General features: G+C 35.7%; 1 protein-coding gene and 1 long non-coding RNA gene across 3 annotated transcripts in view; one reads left to right on the forward strand and one right to left on the reverse strand.

Moving 5' to 3' along the window:
* The window catches only part of LOC127543234 (uncharacterized), a 106,325-nt gene that overhangs the window by 58,869 nt on the left and 26,804 nt on the right, over nt 1–20,652 (forward strand). The gene's annotated exons all lie outside the window — the stretch shown is intronic.
* The window catches only part of LOC127543233 (CCR4-NOT transcription complex subunit 7-like), a 204,213-nt gene continuing 202,257 nt past the window's right edge, over nt 18,697–20,652 (reverse strand). Inside the window, exon 2 of one of the 2 annotated variants that reach the window (XM_051969266.1) lies at nt 18,697–20,281. In XM_051969266.1, coding sequence (XP_051825226.1) covers nt 20,221–20,281 — 61 coding nt within the window. In that variant the 3' untranslated portion in view covers nt 18,697–20,220. The remainder of the gene's footprint in view (nt 20,282–20,652) is intronic. The other variant, XR_007949168.1, reaches the window with a different exon arrangement.

The raw sequence follows: 20,652 nt of genomic DNA on the forward strand, positions 1-20,652 counted from the left end.
TAGATTTTGCTCCAGTGCTCCATATTTACTTTGTATATGTATGTTTCAAGAGTGTTTTTTTTTTAATTTTGCTTTTCTTGAGGTTACGGGGGTTAAGTGCCCAGGGTCACACAGCTTGTAAGTGTTAAATGTCTGAGGTCGCATTTGAACTCAGCTTCTCCTGACTTCAGGACTAGTGTTCTATCCACTGTGTCATCTAGTGCTCCTCGAGGGTATTTTTTTAACACAATTCTGAGTTTCAACCCATTCTTCTATATGCTTCTGTTTTATGAGTGAGTTCATCCCATTTGCATTCACAGTTAAGATTATAACTGGGCATTTCCCTCCATCCTATTTTCTCTCTGCTTATGCTTCTCTGTACTCTGTTCCTCTTCAAAAGTCTCTTTTGCTTCTGACCACTGCCTCGCTTAATTCACCTTTCCTTCTATCAACCCCACACCCCACTTTTATCTCCTTCTATTCCTAATTCCTTGTAGGGTAAGGTAGATTTCTATACCCTAGTATGTGTATTAAGTGCTCTTTGAGCCAATTCTGATGAGAATAAGGTTCAAGTATTTTCTTCCAGCATCCCTATTTTCCCCATTCACTGTAAAAGCTCTTTTGTATCTCTCTTATGTGAGATAATATTTCCAATTCTTCTACTCCCTTCCCCCTTCTCCCAGAACATCTTTCTTTTTTACCATTTACTTGGAAACTATTTGTAAAATGGTTACTATGTAAGTTTTGAGAGTGTTGAGGATGGGCTGGGAGAGAAGAAGGGATCTTAGAAATCTTTTATTCTAATTGCAGCAAATGTTGGGAGATCTGGGGATATAGCATCCTCAGCTTACACTGAAGACAATGTGTAATGGAAAACTCACTACCTCCTGAAGAATTCCTTTCACTTATGCAGAACTCTAATTATTCCTTATGTTGAATCAAAATCAACATCCTTATCATTAGAATATGAGTGTCTTGATGCCAGGGACTGATTTTATTCCCAGAATTTTGCACAATATCTGGCACATAGTAGCCACTTTACAAATACTTTTTGATTTATCACAGGGATCCATTTATCATAAGATTTGAGAATCAGAGGTTCAGTGAGTAGAAAAGATTCACTGAGTTTCTGTCCATTTTAAAGAATCTCTACTCTAGCATCCTATTTCACTTTTCTAATTCTTCCCTCCCAAGTTTTCTGCAAAGTAGCCACCTGAACTTTCCTTAAGTCAGGGCACTTAGGTTTCAGATTGATATCCTTGGGAGGTGAGAAGTTGAACGTGAAATTTCTTTGGGTCCTACATCTTCCTCTCTTCTTCTCTAGAAACTTTGACAATTCATCCCCAGTTCCTCTGAAACAGAATTCACAGATGGTCTTAGGGATGCACCAAGAAGCAGGGAGTTGTGGGACTTGGGAGACTCCCATTCTCAGTGCATTGAGTCAGGGCTGCCCTACTGCCTGCCCTTTCTGACCAACTTTCAGTCCAAGGAAAACATGTGCTCCAGTGTCTGATTCATAGAAGGGGCCTCTAGAGATCATCTGTTCTGTTCCCCAATTTCCATGAAGCATACAGCCTTAGTCCAGGTGAAAGTAAAGTAATTATGTTGAGTGGTGGCATCTTCTTTCTATTTAATAATCTTCAGGGAAAGAGATTGCACAAGCTCCTTCACTTTACTCTGCATCTCCAAGCAAAAAAAAAAAAAAAAATTCCAAGGTCAGTAATGAAAAAGGTGATTGGGGCTTGAGATTTCAAGATTCTAACATTCAAAACATTAACTGTGCTACTATGAATAAATAACATCAGCCTTTCTTAATCTTGGTTATCTCATCTAGTAAAAATATATAATAAAGAAGTCAATTAGGAGGAAACAGTATGGCTCAGCTCCTCATCACAGTTAATCCAAGAAAGACTCAAATCACTCTAGATCAAATCTTGATTTGAAAAACCAAAGAATAATCAGTGAGTCGTTTTTCTAGTCCAAGTTTGTAGAGCTAGGTTGCAATTAATGCAAAATCCAATAATGCAAAATTCAAGTAGTATGAATTATAAAATTATACAAGGTAATTTGATGAAAGCCAAAATCGAATTAATGTGACACATTTAAGGTAGTCCAGGCTTGTTACATGATGATGATAAGTTAGTAGTCTATATTTGCCTGTTATCATGTGTGGATGAGATAGATTGTGTCATGCCATGTTACCAACTATTGGGTTAAGTTAGAGCTTTTGAAAAAAGCCCTTAACAATATGAACCAAAGGAATGATAGTCCTGATTGAAAACACTGCCAGTACAAAAGAAGACGCTTATTATAACGTTAAAATAAAATTTTAAAATTTTGATGTATCAGATTGTCATGAATGTGGTCATAGTAACTCTAAAAGAGGACTGGATGTCTGAATACTTCAGAATATGATGCAGAATACTATAAAAATGCAGCCAATGTTTTTAAAGGCAAAGTTGCTTCAGTTTTATATTTTTAGTTTGAAAACAATTTGAAGTAATAAAAGTGTTACAATGACAGAAATAGAGTATCTTTTAGCTGTTTGGATTGAAAATTGAAATTGAAAATTTTTAAAAATGCTTTCCTTTTAGAGCAGCCAAAGAGATAAAAATATCAAGATTACTTAAAAGTAGTGGAAAAAATGAAAATAAAGTGGATAATGAAGAAACTTTTACTGCAAACATTGGCTGCTCCAGTTGCTTTAAGAATCAAGTTCATGTGCCCAAAGGGCTATCAAACTATGTATAACCTTTGATTCAGCAGTGTCTCTACTGGATCTGTATCCCAAAGAGATCATAAAAAAGGGAAAAGGAAGCACATGTGCAAAAATGTTTGTAGTTGTCTTTTTTGTAGTGAAAAGGAACATATAACTGAGTGGATCTCCATCAGTTGGAGATTTGCTGAACAAGTTATGGTAGATGAATGTTGTGGAATCTTATTGTTCTATAAGAAATGACCTGGAGAGACTTACATGAATGTATGCTAAGGAAGTGCGAAGAACAAAGAGAATGTTGTATACAGCAATAATATTATGTGATGATCAGCTTTTATGGATGTGGCTTTTTTCAACAATGAGGTAATTAAAGGCATTTCCAATAGACTTGTGTTGGAGAGAGTCATCTGCATCCAGAGAGATGACTATGGGGAGCAAATGTGGGTCACAACATAGTATTTTCACCTTTTTTGTTGTTGTTTGCTTTTTTTCTTTCTCATGTTTTTTTCCTTTTAGAAATGATTTTTCTTGTGCAGCATGATAAATGTAGAAATACGTATAGGAGAATTGCACATGTTTAACATACATTGGATTATTTGTTGTCTAGGGGAAAGAGTGGGGGAGGAGAGGGAGATATATTTGAAACACAAGAATTTTCAAGGGTGAATGTTGAAAACTATCTTTGCATATATTTTGGAAATAAAGAGCTATTATTAAAAAAGAATCAAGTTCAATCACACATGCACTCATACGCACATATACATACACACAAATAAATAAAATGTTAAAATTATCCAGAGGAAAACAATAGAGGTAATGGTATGGCAGCTAAATAGCCTGATATTTTGAAGAAAATCGTCAAAGAAGGTGAATACATAAATTTCATTGTGGGTAGAATATACTTACTTAGGTAAAGGATTTCTATCAGAATTTTAAATTTTTATGACAATAGCTTTTTATTTTCAAAATACATGCAAAGATAGTTTGCAGCATTCATCTTTGCAAAACATTGTGGTCCAATTTTTTCTTCCTCCCTCCTTACCTCCTATATCCCCTATATGTTAATATAGGTTAAAGATGTGTAGTTCTTCAAAACATATTTCTACATTTATCATGCTACACAAGAAAAATCAGATCAAAGGGGGAAAAATGAGAAAGGAAAAAACAAGCAAGCAAACAGCAACAAAAAAGGTGAAAATACTATGTTCTGATCCATAATCAGTCTCATAGTCCTCTCTCTGAATGCCGATGGGTCTCTCCATCACAAGTCTAATGGAATTACCCTGAATCATGTCATTGTTGAAAACAACCAAGTGCATCCCAGTTGATCATCACATAATCTTCTTGTTGCTGTATACAATGTTCTTTTGGTTCTATTCACTTCACTGGCATCAGTTCATATGAGTCTCTCAGGCCTCTCTGAAATCATCCTGCTGATCATTTCTTATAGAACAATAATATTCCATTGTATTCATATACCACAACTTATTCAGTCATTCTCCAACTGATGGGCATCTACTCCAGAGCTTTCATTTTTAAGAAAGAAAACTCAATCCAGAAATAAAGTGTATATAGATAGCCTTTTATCTGGAGGAAATACAGAAGGGATTTTATTTATTTACTATATTTATTAAAACTTTTTATTTTCAAAACATATGCATGGATAATTTTTCAACATTCACATTTGCAAAACTTTGTGTTCCAAATTTTCTTCTCTTCCTCCATCCCCACCCCTAGACAGCAAGCAGTCTATGTTAAACGTGATAAAAAAAATTTAATCCAATACACACACACACACACACACACACACACACACACACATATATATATATACACAATTATCTTGCTGCAAAAGAAAAATCAGATCAAAAAGTAAAAAAAAAAAATGAGAAAGAAAATAAAATTCAAGCAAACCACAACCAAAAGAGTGAAAAATGCTATGTTGTGATCTACCCTCAATTCCCACAGTCCTTTCTCTGGATCTAGATGGCTCTCTCCATCACAAGTCTATTGGAATTGGCCTGAATAGCAGCAGTTCATGTAAATCTCTCCAGGCCTCTCTGAAATCATCCTGCTAGTTGTTTCTTATAGAACAATAATATTCCATAATATTCATGTTATTCTTCTTTCTCCAACTGATGAACATCCACTCAGTTTCCAGTTTCTTGCTACTAGAAAAAGGGCTGGCCCATTTTTGCACATATGGGTCCATTTCCCTCCTTTAAGATCTCTTTGGGATATAAGCCCAGTAGAAACTGCTGGATCAAAGGGTATGAACAGTTTGATAACCCTTTGGGCATATTCCAAATTGCTCTCCAGAATGGTTGGATCTGTTCACAATTCCATGAACAACGTATTAGTATCTTTTTCTGTCATTTTAGCCAATCTGAGAGGTGTGTAGTGGTATCTCAGAGTTGTCTTAATTTGCATTTCCCTGATCAATAGTGATCTAGAGCACCTTTTCATATGACTAGAAGTGGTTTCAATTTCTTCATCTGAAAATTGTCTATTCCTATCCTTTCACCATTTATCAACTGGAGAATGGCTTGAATTCTTATAAATTTGAGGCAATTCTCTTTTATCAGAACCCTTGAATATAAAAATGTTTTCCCAATTTATTGCTTCCCTTCTAATCTTTTCTGCATTAGTTTTGTTTGTACAAAAACTTTTTAGCTAAATATAATCAAAATTATTTATGTTCAATAATGAGATCCAGTTCTTCTTTGGTCACAAATTTCTTCCTTCTCCACAGATCTGAGAGGTAAATTATCCTATGTTCTTCTAATTTGCTTATAATATCACTCTTTATGTCTAAATCATGAACCTATTTCGACCTTATCTTGGTCTATGGTGTTAGATGTGGGTCAATGCCTAGTTTCTACCATACTAGTTTCCAATTTTCCCAACAATTTTTGTCAAATAGTGAGTTCTTATCCCAAAAGATGGGGTCTTTGGGTTTGTCAAACACTAGATTGCTATAGTCATTGATCATTTTGTCCTGTGAACCTAACCTTGTACACTAATTGACTACTCTATTTCTTAGCCAGTACCAAATGATTTTGATGACCACTGTTTTATTATTATAGTTTTAGGTCTGGTGCAGTCAAGTCACTTTAATTTGCATTTTTTCATTAATTCCCTTGAAATTCATGACCTTTTCTCTTTTGTTTTGAAGTTTGTTATTATTTTTTCTAGATCTGTAAAATAATGTCTTGGGAGTTTAATTGGTATGGCACTGAATAAGTAGATTAGTTTAGGTAATATAGTCATTTTTATTATATTAGCTCAGCCTACCCATGAACACTTGATATTTTTCCAATTGATTGGATCTGATTTTATTTGTGTGGAAAGTGTTTTGTAGTTGTGCTCATATAGTTTCTGACTTTGCCTTGGCAGATAGACTCCCAAATATTTTATATTGTCAACAGTTATTTTAAATAGAATTTCTCTTTGTATCTCTTGTTGTTGGATTTTGTTAGTGATGTATAAAGATGCTAATGATTTATGTAATAAATACTTACTTTGTATCCTGCAACTTTTTTAATTGATTCTCTAGGGTTCTTTGTATACCATCATATCATCTGCAAAGAGTGATAATTTGGTTTCCTCATTACCTATTCTAATTTCTTTAATCACTTTTTCTTCTCTTATTGCCAAAGCTAACATTTCTAATACAATGTTGAATAGTAATGGTAATAGTGGGCAACCTTGTTTCACCTCTGATCTTATGGGGAATATTTCTAGTTTGTTCCCATTACATATGATGCTTGCTGATGGTTTTAAATAGATGTTACTGATCATTTTAAGGAAAACTATTTATTCCTATACTGTTTAGTGTTTTTAACAGGAATGGGTGTTGGATTTTATCAAATGCCTTTTCTGCATCTATTGAAATAATAATATGATTGTTGATTGATTGATGGAGTCAATTATGCTAACAGTTTTCTTAATATTGAACCCTAAATTCCTAGTATAAATCCTATTTGGTCATGGTGTATTATCCCAGAGATGACTTTTTGTAATCTCTTTGCTAATATTTTATTTGAGATTTTTGCATCAATATTCATTAGGGAAATTGGTCTATAATTTTCTTTCTCTGTTTTCACCCTACCTGGTTTAGGTATCAGTACCATATCTGTGTCATAAAAGGAATTTGATAGGACTCAGAAGGGAATTTTAAAATAAAATCAATGCTATTTAAGAAGTTAGTTGCAGAGTCCTCCAAATCTGAGAAGCTACAACCATTGGTCATTTTCAGGTCTTTGGCAATCAAATAAGAAAGTATGAGTAATTTCAAAGATTGGTCTCCTATTTGTTTTAGCCTAGCTGTTAAAAATTATTACAAGAACAACAATATCCTGTTTAAAGCATTATCAATTGTAAATAATGCCCTAAATTATCCAACTATACTTGGAAAATGTGAGCATGAAAATTTCCTGAGATGTGGACATAACTCTCTACACTTACCATGATATATATGAGGATTTAAAGAAAGAAAAGACAGTTAAGTCAGTCTATGCTACTAAAATATTTTAGATGACAATAATGTTGCTCTATCTTTTTTCCTGAGGCAACTGAGGTTAAGTGACTTGCCCAAGGTCACACAGCTGGAAGATACTAAGTGTCCTCCTGTCAGATCCTCCTGACTTTCATGCCGGAACTGTATCCACTGCCCCATCTAGCTGCCCCCAATAATGTTGTTTTCATCATATCATCAGTGTACGGTTGTCTTCAGTATTACATTCAGTCATTAAAAATTTTTATTTTCTACAATTACCCTATCACTTTTAAAGAAATAAATAATTTGTTTTTTCCTATTATGTCATACTGATAACTAAATTTTAAAACTTATTTTAAAATTTTTTCATTGCATATTTCCATTGGGTTGAAATTACTACATTTTACATATAATTATGACTGTGAATAGAATTCATCTGAATAGTATTACCACTTCATGGGATCCATTTTCCACACTGGACCTAGCTAGATAGGAAGATTGACAGCAGTCTGTGGACACTGAAGGCAAGATCTTTCAAGAAATTACAACATGAGCCTTCTAACATGGGAACTGAACTAGGAAGTTGTGTGCTAACGCCAGAAAAGGTTCTGGACATAGCATAGAGGGAGGGACCTGAAACTGTGCAAGGAGTAGGAACAGGTGACAACATGCAGCTTTGTCACTGGTAACTTAGATCTGGGGCACAGATCCAGTGCAGAATGAAGAGGGGACCTGCTCTTTGAGTTGTTGGGTGGGGGACAGGAAACAATTGTAAATCTGAGGCTGTGTACTGAGCAAAGTATTGGAATAGAAAGGAACTAGCTGTGTGACTCTGACTCTTGTGGGTGCAGGGACAATTCAGATTTCACCCCCTGCCCATTTGCAAGTCTGAAGCTGAAAAACCACATTAAAGAACTCATAACAATAGGGATCCAGAAGTTTTTATTGCTGAAAACCACAGAGAAGGCTCTGATACTTGGTCATGACCAGCTATCCCCTAAAGCTCCAACCAGAGGCCCACAGTTGTGGTGCCCAGTCCCAAACCTTGGTCAGAAGTTTGCAAATACAGACCAGAAAGGCAGGCTTCTTAGTGGATTATACGGTTGGGGCCCTCTAATCTGAGCTTCTTATGAGATTTTTGAAAAACACATTTGAATACCTCAAGAAAGCAGCAATAGCCCTTCTCCAGAAGTATTCTGTGTTTAGATAAAACATAAAGTCTGAATTTGGGAAGTAAGAGTGGAAAGATGAATTAACCCCCCCTCAAAAAAAGAGCCCACCATAAAGAGCTATTATAGTGACAGGAGTGCCCAGGACAGAAAACCACAAGAATGAATGACTTCAAACATATATACATAAAGCTTCAAAACAATGCAGAGATTAAAGTTAAATTCAAATAAAATTCATAGAACAAATAAAGAAAGTGTTAAAAAAAACTAAATAATTTTAAAATATGAAAATTATATGGAAAAGAATTTGAAAAGAAATTAGAACATTAACAGCTTAATAAAAGGAGTATGAAAATTTTATAAATGTTTGTCAACTCTGCAAATTAGGATGGTTTAAATAAATGATGATGCCTTCATGAAACAACTAGAAATATTTTTTTTAAAAATTAAAAGACTGACAAGATAGAAGAAAACAAGGCAACTGACCTGGGAAACAGATCAAGGAGAGATAATTTAAGCTATGACCAGCAAAATAGTCTAGACATATTTCAAAACATAATGAAAAAAAACCCACCTAGATTTCTTAGAACCAGAGGGCAAGGTGAAATTAGAATGAGTTCACTGGTCAGCTCCTCAAAAAAAAAAAAAATAGAAATGAAAACTTCTAGGAACATTATAGCTAAATTCTAGAGTTTCCTTGTTAGAAAAGAAATACTTCAAGAAGCCAAAGTCAGAATGAGAGAAGATTTCATAGCCCCAGCTATAAATAAGTGGAGAGCTTGGAATATGTTAATCTAAAACATAAAAGATTTAAGCATATAACCAATCTCAGTAAAACTAAGCATAATCCTACAGGGAACCTTTAACACAATAAAGAAATTCCAAGCATTACCAGTGAAATGGTAGAAAATTAGAAATACACAGAAATTAGGAGAGGGGAAAAAAGACAATTACAAGCAAGCAATCATAAAAAAGTAAACAAGGATGACATGTTCATATTTTAATAGGAAGAAATGATAAAAGTGTACTTTGAGATTGCTAATATGATCAAAGGTCATAGGGGTAGTGAAATTAGAAACATGGGAATAGTGTTGTTATCTCCCAGTGGTTCCTTCACTCTGTATTATCTGGCAGATAGATAGATAAATAGATAAAGTTATATGAGTATATGTATGTATATATACATAGGTGTGTGCATGTATGTATATGTGTTTATACATATATGTATATTATATTTGTATATGCTTTCTCTGATATCTATTTCTCTGTAGACTTGGATAAATGGGATTAATTGCTAATAAATTAATAAATAAAATTGTGGACCTATTTAAAAAAGAAAGAAGAAAGGGGGCAGCTAGGTTGTACCAACCTTGAAGTCAGGAAGACCTGAGTTCAAATATGACTTCAGACACTTAACACTTCCTAGCTGTGTGTCCCTGGGTAAGTCACTTTACCCCAATTGTCTCAGCAAAATAAATGAATGAATGAATGAATAAATAAATAAAAATAAAAAAGAAGAAGGAAAGGAAGGGGGAAAGGAATGTACTAGGAGTAAAATGAGGAGAAAATGAAATTATTTAACATAACCAGAGTATGCAAAGATTGTACAATGGAGGGGAAGAGGCTTGAAAGTCACTTGCATCTGACCTGGTCATGAGTGAGAAGAACCCACACAAAAAGATACATCTCACTTAATGTAGAAATAGGAAAGAAATGGTATAGGAATATGGAGAGTAAATTTGGGGAGATTTGGTCATAAGGAAAATAAACTATAATTAATGAAGATGAATTAGAAAGATGTCATTTGAAAAGAACTCATTAATGAGATCTGAGTGAGGGAAAGAGGAGTAGGGAAACAAAAACAAATTACATCAAACACTTGAATTAGTACTAAGAATATTCCTCATTGCCATCTTCTTTCTAAAGAGGGAGTGGAAATCAAGGAGAAGAAAAAGTATAAAAGGATAGAATGATGGTAAATGCACATTTAATTTATGAATATGAATGGGGTCAACTCATCAATAAAATTGAAGATGATAGAAAGAAATGTTAGTCAACTAATATTTATTTAGGGGTTCATATGTTCCAATCACTGTAGTAAGTGCTGGAGATATAACACCCCCCCCCCCCCGCCGCTGCCAAAGTCTCTTCTTTCAAAAATCTCATGATCTAATGAGAGAGAAAGCATGCAAACAGTTATTTACAAACAAGATATATGCAATATAAATTGGGAATAGCCTTGAGTGAAGGCACTAAGATTAAGAAGGAGAAACTTTAAAATACTGTTTATAAGAAATCTATTAGAAATAGGACTCAAACAAATTGAAATAAGAATTTAAAGGAAAATCTAAAGCTGAACTTTAAAAAGGAAATATGGCATTTATGATCTCAAAAAAGGCAATTGCAAGAGGAGACTTCATGAAAAAGATAAATAAAGAAATTAAATTTAATTGAAAAGCACCATAGACAATGAAATAATGTTAGTTATGTACTGAATGACACACTATTTAAATACTTAAGAGAAAAGTTAAATGAGAAATCATGAGAAATATTAAAATTGTAAAGTGGGGCACCTCAAAACCTATACCTTTCTAATTAAACAAATCTAGCACCCAAAAAAAGAAAATTAAAGAAATTAAAGACTTGACTATAATTTTGGAAAAGTTAGATATGATAGACCTAAAGTAATAACTGAAATAGAATGAAAACAAAGAGATCACTAAAACTAATTAGAAACCAAATAATTTAATCCTAAAGAATTTATGGGATAAATAAAAATGTCTAAGAAACAAAGATTTCACTTAAAATAATGACAATGGGAAAAGAGAAGACAATCTTTGGGGAGAAACCTTATAGCTCTAAAGACTTTCATTCACATAAGAGGGAAAAGCAGATGAATGAATTTGGCATGGAATTTTTTAAAAAGTTAAAAAAGACAAAAAAAAACTCATTGTTAGAAAACCTCAATTAAACTCCAAAAGAAACATTTTGGGGACAGCAAGGTAGCACAGTGGATTGGAGTGAGGAGGAGCTAAATTCAAATACAGCCTTAGACATTTACTAGCTATGTGATCCTGGAGGAGTCACTTAATCCCAATTGCCTCCAAAAAATTTAAAACCAATATTTTGAAAGCCAAAATAGCAGAGTAAGGAAAATTGAAATAAACCATCAGCAAATGAATACAATTAGTGGCTAGTTTCTTCAAATAAAACAATAGCATAGATAAACTACTTGTTAAGTTGATTAAAAAGACGAAAAACAAATTACTAGACTAAAAAAAATTCACCACAAAGGTAAAATAAAGGAAATTATTAGCTTCTCAGTTGTATGCCAAAGAAATTAATAACCTACATAAATTGGATGAATGTTTTAAAAATACTACATTCCCAGATTAACAGAACAACAAATAAAAATTTTATTTAACCCAATCTCAGAAAAGAGAAATTGAAGAAACCATAACTATGTCCCTAAGGGGGAAAATATCTGGGATCAGATGGATTTACAAGTGAATTCTAGGAAACACTCAAAGAACAATTAATTCCAGTATTGCATAAGCTGTTTGAAAAAAATAGGAAAGAAGTGATCCTACCAAATTCCTCCCATGAAATGAATATTCTCTTGATATATAATATAGAGTCAGAAACAAAGAAAGAAAAGTATAGAATAATGTTCCTAAAAATATTGATTTAAATATTTCAAATAAAATATTAGCAAAGAGACTCTAGAAATATATTACAAAGGCTACACAATGTAACCACAAAAGTTGGACAGTATAACCACACTTGATTTATATCAGGAAGGCAGAATTGGTGCAATATTAGTAAAACTGTCATTCTAATAGACCATATTAATAACACCAAAACTTATATGATGGTATCAAGATACCAAAAAAGCTTTTGATAAGATAAAACTATCCTCTTTAAAAATAAAAATCACAGGAATAACTGCATCTTTCTGATGATGAATAGTATCTATCCAAAAGTATTCTCTGTCATAGGAATAAAATGTAACATCACCACTATTTACTGCAGGGCTAGAAATATTAACTACAGCAATGAGAAGAAAAAGAAACTGAAGAAAGATAGGAAAAATTGCCAATTTTTTTTACAGATAGCATGATGATTTACCTAAAGAACATAAGGGAGTAAAATAAAAAAAATTAATTGAAACAATAACTTGAACAAATTTTCAGGATACAAAATAAATACACATAACTCATCAGCATTTCTGTATATGACCATTAAACTCATTAGGAAGAGAGAGAAAAAGAAAATCTACTTAAAATAACTAGAGTGTATAAAATGCTTAGGTGTGTACCTTCCAAAAAATGCCAAAAACTATATAAATACAGTAATAGCTAGAATTTATAGTTCTTTTGTATGTTAACTCATTTGATCCTCAAATTATTCCTCATTTTATAGATGGGCAAACTGAGGGGTAGGCTAAGTGATTGGTTATCAGCTAATAATTTTCTTTACTAGGATTTGAATTCAAATCTTTCTGATGCCCAGTCCAAACCCTTTATTCACTGAGTCATTTTTCATTCTCCAAGAGTACCGATTTAAATCAGAAGGGTGATGTCTTGGCATTCAAGTGAAATGGATGTAAGAGAGGCAGAGCTGTGCAAAGTCATCACCCTCATCTCTCTTCCAGAGTCATTGGCAAGACATAGGTCAGGCTAACTGAGATGCTCAGAATGCAGTGGGAGACCTTGGCCTTTTTAAGCTAAGGTCTTTCTCCTGTTTGTGTGAGGCAACACCCATTCAATAGTTAAAGTGGAGATAAGGACTGAGATAAAAGATGGCCAACTTTGTCTTGACCAAAGAATCAGTCAAGGAAGGAAAGAACATTTCTGACCAGGACAGAAACAATTGCTATTTACACTCACTCTGAGTCATCAAAACCTGAGCAATGGACAAGAGAGGCTTGGGCTGAGACCTGTTATTGGCCAATCAGTGAAATACAAAGTGATTCGGGGCAGCTAAGTGGTTCAGGGAATAACTCACAGGGATGGGAATCAATAAGACTGATGTTCCTGAGTTCAAATCCGGCCTTAGACACTTATTAGCTGTGTGATGCTGGGTAAGTCACTTAACCCTGTTTATCTCAGTTTCATCATCCATAAAATGTGCAGGAAAAGGAAATAGCAAAACTTAGTTGTTTTAATATACAGACCACACAATACAACTACAATACACTCTATATGTAAATAAAAATAAACCTAAATAATTAGAAAAATATTAATTGCTCATCAGATGAGTGAATAAATGAAATAAAATATCATCTAAATTATTTATTCCATGGAAAGTCAATTAAACTACCAAAGTAGTATTTTATAGAGGTAGGAAAAATTATAATAAAAATTATCTGGAAGAAAAAAAAAAGGTCAAGAATCTCAAGGGAAATAAAGTAAAAGAATGAAAAGGAATTCTAGTAAGACCAAATATCAAACTAAGTTACAAATAAGTAGAAGCTTAAATAGTTTGGTGTTGGTTTAGAAATAAAAAGGCTGATCTGTGGAACAGATTGGGTAAGTGAAATACACAAACAAATGAACATAGTAGTCCAGTATTCAAAAAATCCAAAGCTCCAGCTATTGGAATAAACATACTATTTGACCCAAATTTGAACAAAAGCAGCCTAGAAGAAGGTAGGCAGACATTTTTATATAAGATGACAATCATATATATATATACTAAAACCTTCTACCAAAATAAAATTCAAATGGAAACATTGCTGAAACATAAAAGGTGACATGGATCACTGATGATAAAAGGGAAATTTTGATTAAAAAAATTAAAAGTAAGCACACAGTATCAACACAGCTAAAATTTGGGAAGCAGATCTCTAAGAAAAGATCACTGCAACAAATTTCTCCTTTAAAAGATCTCATTAAATTAAGAGATGCTTAAATAGTGAAATAATATAAAAATGCTGCTTTTGGGGTAAGACATTTTAAGCTATTAATGACCACATTTTTAAAAATGCTACAGATTGCTACTAATAAAAATATACAAGTTAAAGCAACACTGAGGTTCTTCCTCACATTCATCATGTTAGTTAACTTGGAAAAAGAAAATGAAAATGAAAAAGATTGGAGGCACTGTAAGAAAACAGGCACATTAATACTCTATTGGAGCAGGCTGTTAGCTCATTCATCCTAAAAGGCAATTTGGACCCATACTCCTGGAACTTATGTATGCTCTTTCTACCACTGTGAGACCAAATTCTAATCCACAGCCAGGTGTCTGAGTAATTTCAATTTATTAGAGAAGCTGGTAGTCCCTAAGAAATTGGATCCAAAATGTATAAGCAGTCAGGAATATCTTCTACCTATTTATAGGGAATGAGAGCACTAAAAATAGAAGGAGGCAGTACAGTTGTTCAACTGATCAATTCCAAAAGGGGGAAATCCACATGACTAATCAAGACATGGAGATCCATATTTGGCTAACAGAAGGAACTCCAATATTTATTCAAGGGAGATATTTCCAAAATGATATTGTTAGTCAGTGACTAGGCAACAGGATTATCGGACATTCAACAAGCATGTTAGGAATATCAAGACCAAAAGAACAATAAAAATGGGGAGACCATGGTTTTCTAGAACACAACAGTAGATACATTTTTTTGGACATAGCCACTATAGGAATTGGTTTATCTAGAATTGACTGTACAAAAGTATTTTATTTTCTTCTTTTTCTGTCCCTACAGGAGGAGGCGGGTAGAATGGGATAGAGAAAAAACAGCTTTTAGTTCATTGAAAATAGTTGTATTAAAAAGAACAATAAATATAATGCCACTTGCAGTTCCCATTTCATAAGATTTTTGTGAAACAAGTGCTTTAGAAAGCTAAAAGCATGATAGAAGTGTGACCCTGGGCAAGTCAATTAACCTGTCAGGGCTCTACACCAGAGGTGTCAAAACAGGGCCAGAACCACATTTAAATGTAATAGGGAAATATTTAACAAAATAAATAAGAAGACACTGAAAGATAGAGACCAAAACATTTTAAGCACCAAGTCAATATGCCTTCAGCAAGAACTCTTATGTCCACACTAGTGGCCCCAGTTTCTATCTGATACCACTGCTCAAGGTCACACTACTGACTTAAGATTCAAAGAAGGGACAACCTGCATTAGTGGAGGGAGTGTAGTTTTTCCTGGAGGGTGTTTCAGGAATTTCAGGCTTTCCTCTAATCAGCTAGAAGGGACCTTACAACACATAATGTCAGAGCTGGAAGGGGTCTGGGGACAAAGAACATCATACATAACTTGGGAAACACATGGAACGTTAAACCTTGACACAGGCCTTGGCCACTCCAATACAAATCATTTTCTGAGAAGCAGATAGCACTTCCCCAGTGCTTTTGTATTAGAAGTGCCCCAACCCACATTCACTGTCACTGAAAACAATGGTACCCCAAATGTGGTGATGGGTTCTATAAAAGTATGTTTTGATGAGCCCAGCTTGAGGGACAGGATTGGCCTCTGAGTAGATGTAATCCTCCTTGGGGACCTAGGGATGATAAAAAGCTTCTAAAACATTGAGCCTGGACCCTGGGGAGCTGAAGACTAGTGACTCTGGGTGGAAAGGGAAAGGAGTAGGGAAGTTAGTAGGAACTATTGGTGACCAGTCAGCCTGGGTGAGCTCTGAGGACTGGATAGACCAGACCATTCTGTGGAATAAGGGGACATGAAGAAAAGGTAGGGGAGTCATCCACTCAGGGATGGATGGGGACAGGGGTCAAAAGGGCTGTCATGAACCCTGGCAAAGCAGTGTTGCAGAAAGAAACTAGCACAGACAACTGGGCTATAATGGAAAGAGCACTGGGTTGGATGTCAGAGGACCTTGCATAGAAATCCTCTAGTGCAGAAATGCAAACTAAGACAATTCTGAGATACCACTTCACTTGTCTCAGATTGGCTAAGATGACAGGAAGAGATAATGGTAAATGTTGGAGGGGATGTGTGAAAACTGGGACACTAATACATTGTCGGGGGAGTTATGGAATGATCCAACCATTCTGGAGAACAATATGGAACTATGTCCAAAGGGCTATAAAACTGTGCATACCCTTTGATCGAGCAGGGTCTCTATTGGGTCTGTATCCCAAAGAGATCATAAAAGATGAGAAAGGACCCACATGTGCAAAAATGTTTGTAGCAGCCCTTTTTGGAGGGGCAAGGAACTGGAAACTGAGTGGATGTCTATCAGTTGGGGAATGGCTGAATAAGTTGTGATATATGAATCTAATGGAATATTATTATTCTATAAGAAATGATGACAAAAATGATTTCAAAAAAGCTTGGAAAATGTAAATGAAGTAACACTAAGAGAACATTGTATAGACTTGTGATGGAGAAAGGCATTAGCATCTAGAAAGAGTGCCATGGGGACTGAATGTGGATCACAACATAGAATTTTCATCTTTTTGTTGCTGTTTGCTTAGTTTTAGTTTTTTCTCATTTTTTCCTTTCTGATCTGATTTTTCTTGTGCAGCGTGATAAATGTAGAAATATGTGTAGAAGAATTCCACATATTTAAAAAAGAAGAAAGACAATTGTAAATAGTAACAATTTGATTGTGTGATAATCAACTATGATGGACTTGGCTTTTTTCAGCACTGAATGAAATGATCCAAAGCAATTGCAATATATTTGTGATGGAAAGTACCATCTGCATTCAGTGAGAAAACTTCGGAAACTGAAAGCGTAGTATTTTACCTTTTTTAAATTGTTGTTTGCTTGTTTTTTTCTTTTGTGTTTTTTCCCTTTTGATCTGACTTTACTTGAACAACATAATTAATATGGAAATATGTTTAAAACATGTTTAACCTATATCAGATTGCTTTCTATCTAGGGGAGGAATGAGGGGCAAGAGAGGGAGAAAAATTTGAAATACTAGGTTTTGGAAAGATGAATGTTGAAAACTATCTTTGAATGTATTTAGAAAAATAAAATACTACAAAAAAGAAATGCTCAACTGACAGAAAACCCTTGGTTTGCAGAGGGGAAAACCTAGGTCTGAAGAAGGGAAGCGCCTTAGTTAAGGTTATACAGCTAGTAAATAGCATGTATTCACTAGGAAGTAGTAAGACTTTCAGACAGAGAAGACTAGCAATCTTCTGCTCTGGCGTGAACCAGCTCATTGACAGAATTGCAGTGGTGACTTGCTTTTAGGCAATAGCCCACCAAGTGTATCCTACAAGCAAGCAGAGTGGAAAGAACCTGGGATTCAGGGATTTGGGTTTGTGACCTGGGGCTGCCACTTCCTTTAGTGCTGTGATCTAGGGCAAGTCACCCCAGCTCTCTATACCTCATTTTTCCCCTCTCTAAAATGGGCATATTAATACCTGTCCCACCTACCTCAGTGGTGTGTGTGTGTGTGTGTGTGTGTGAATGTGTGTGTGTGTGTGTGTGTGTGTGTGTGTGTGTGTGTGTGTGTGTGTAAGAGAGGTAGGGAGGGGAGGAGGGAGCTTAAGGGGATGTGAAAGTCCTTAAGAGGCAGAAACCACTATAAAGATGTGAGCAATTCTTCCTTGTGTCTGACCAAAATCTTTCTTGATGAGCTCCACGTCCATGCTCTTCTCCTCAGTTCTTCCCCAAGGCCTCCTACTCTGTCCCTGTTGCTGAGGCCTGCTCTCCCCAAGGAAGAAATCAGGGCCACCCACTTCTTTCCATAAAGTACATTGTATGTTAGGATGATCCCCTTTCTGGGCTCAGCAGTCAAGTTGCTCAGTGCCCCCCTTATGGAACTTTTCTGCAGAAGGGGAGATCTGGCTGCCAGCTGTGTAGCAACCTGGGATAAGGCTGTGACAGTAGCCGGCACAGGGGATTTCAGGTCCACACCAGGGTCCAGGAGCCAGAGCAATGGAAAAACAGTGGAGAGGAAGGTAGAGAAGGACAGAGGAGGAAGAAAAGAAAGGGAGGATGGGAAGGAGGGAAAGGTAGGAAGAAACATGAGGAAGGAGGAGGGGGAAAGGAGATGAGGTGAAAGAAGAGGGAGAGGAGGGGAAGGAGGAAGAGGAATCAGGAGAAAGAACAGAAAGGAAAAAGAAGACAGAGGAAGAAGCAGAACTCAGTGTTTAGGCTTGAAAAGCCCAGACCAGTCCTTCGGGCCACCTCCTACTGAGCCATTGCTAGGGTATGCAGGGGGCATGAGGGTTTGGGCCAGGGGGACAGACTCCTACTGAACCCTGTCCTGCTGACCATCTCTGAGGACAGCTGGGGCAGCAGGAAACAGCCACACCCCCGACCCCGATACACATGACCTCCCAGGGATGTACCCACCCACCCCAGGGGAAGACTTCCCAAGAAACACTAGACAAAGCAATCAATCAACAAACATTTATTAGGTCCTTACCATGTACCAAACACTGTGCTAAGCACTGGGGATACAATGAAAAGCAAAAAATACTATCCTGGCTCTCAAGGAGCTTACATTCTAACAGGGAAGAAAACTTGTAAGTAACTATGTACGCACAATATATAGACAGAGTAGGTGGAAGGCAATATGCGAGGGGAAGGCACTAGCAGCTGAGGGAGCTGGGAAAGGCCTCCTGCAGAAGATGTCCCTTGGCCTGAGCCTAGAAGGAAGCCAAAGGGTCTAAGAACGATACATTCATCAAATGCCTGCTCTGTACATGGCACTGGACTGGGCACTAGGAGTAATACCAGCTTCTCCTTTTCTACTCCTTCCTTCTTCCTGCCCTCACTAAGATCTGGCAGTGGTTGCACTTTTACTCATTTTCCTGCTCTCCCCCCAACTCAACTCCCACTCTCCTTTCCACTCCATCATAATGAAGGAGTTTGAATATTCCTTGTTCTCCATTGCCATCTCTCACTACCACCAAACTCCTTTGAGGTTCATTCAATGAATATTTCCCAGTGAGTCAAGGTTCTAGCAAACTTAATGAGAAAAGAGTATTAAAAGATAAGGGAGACAAGCCCATCTGGAAAACAGATAATATACTGATTGAAGTGCAGGTAACATATACATACACACTTGCCATCCATCATTTCTAGCTAGTATTTGATTACTAATGACCAAATTCTTCCTTCATGTGCTCTGGCCTGGTCACATAATCTGCTTGGCTAAGAAAGTACTTCACAGTTATTTCTGTCAATAGATAGAAAATATATGGCAAAAAATATACACACAAAAATAAATAATCATTATAGTCCTTGGATAACTAAAATCATTCAAGTTCATTTAAGGGACTTTTTGTTGTTTTACAACAAGGCTCTGAATTACTTTTGTCTTTCTAGCAACTACAAAAGCATAATTTTATTTCTTCAAATTTAATTTGGTATAAAATATAACTAAGGTGACTTTGCTTTCTTTGGACTTTCTATTATGAAGCTGACTTGCAGAATCATCAAATTACACAGTAAACATGACTATTTTTAAAGGGTGGGTCAGGAATGAGGAGAAAAAAGAAATGTTAGTAGAATTAAAAGGCAAAAGGGCAATAAAAGGAATGATGCTGTCAAAAGAAGTTCAGGCTGATGCTCCTTGGATGCCAGCTCCCCGACAGAACTTGAAAAGCCAGTTACAAGGGACTTTGCTGAAGTGGGTAAAGCTAGATTAAAACATTTAGTCAATCACAGATCTAATACATATACCAATTCAAAACCAAGAACACTAAAGGTGTTTAGAAGATGAAACATCAGGAAAAGCAGTCACTAAATTCTCCTTTTCCTTCTTGGATTAGCTTAGCTGGGTCAACAATTTGCAGCACAGTGAACATGGGTCCAAAACAAGGGAATGCTGTGTAAAACTGGCGGATGATCAATTTTCAAGCAAACATCAAGGAAACTCCAACCTTCTACTGAAACAGGGGATCTGAGCAGATTCATTCTCCATAGGTGTAGAATTGAGGATCCTCACCCTCATACGCTGGCATCTCTTGCATGCTGGAAGAGACAAAAATGAAACAAGGCATTAAATTACAGTCAGTGCTTGGGAATCTGGGAATTGGGAGGAAAGGAGGGGCAGGGGCCAAAATAAGACCAACTAGATATAGTTACCAAAAGATTGAGTAAGATATGAATTTTCCCTCTTGGCCACACATACTTGCTAACAGGTGGATTAATTAATACACTGCAAAATTCAACCTGAAAACTCTTCTACCTTTCAGGATCTGTGGTAGGAAGGTAGGTTATAATTAGTATTAGAAGACAAAACAGAGAACAAGTTGAGAAAATAGGGTAAAAAAAAAAAGACTTATATTGACCAAAGGATTTAACTGGAGATAAAAACCTCTAGAAAAAAAGCACAAGTTTAG

This window comes from Antechinus flavipes, chromosome X, assembly GCF_016432865.1.
Source record: "Antechinus flavipes isolate AdamAnt ecotype Samford, QLD, Australia chromosome X, AdamAnt_v2, whole genome shotgun sequence".
Taxonomy (NCBI): Eukaryota; Metazoa; Chordata; class Mammalia; order Dasyuromorphia; family Dasyuridae; genus Antechinus; species Antechinus flavipes.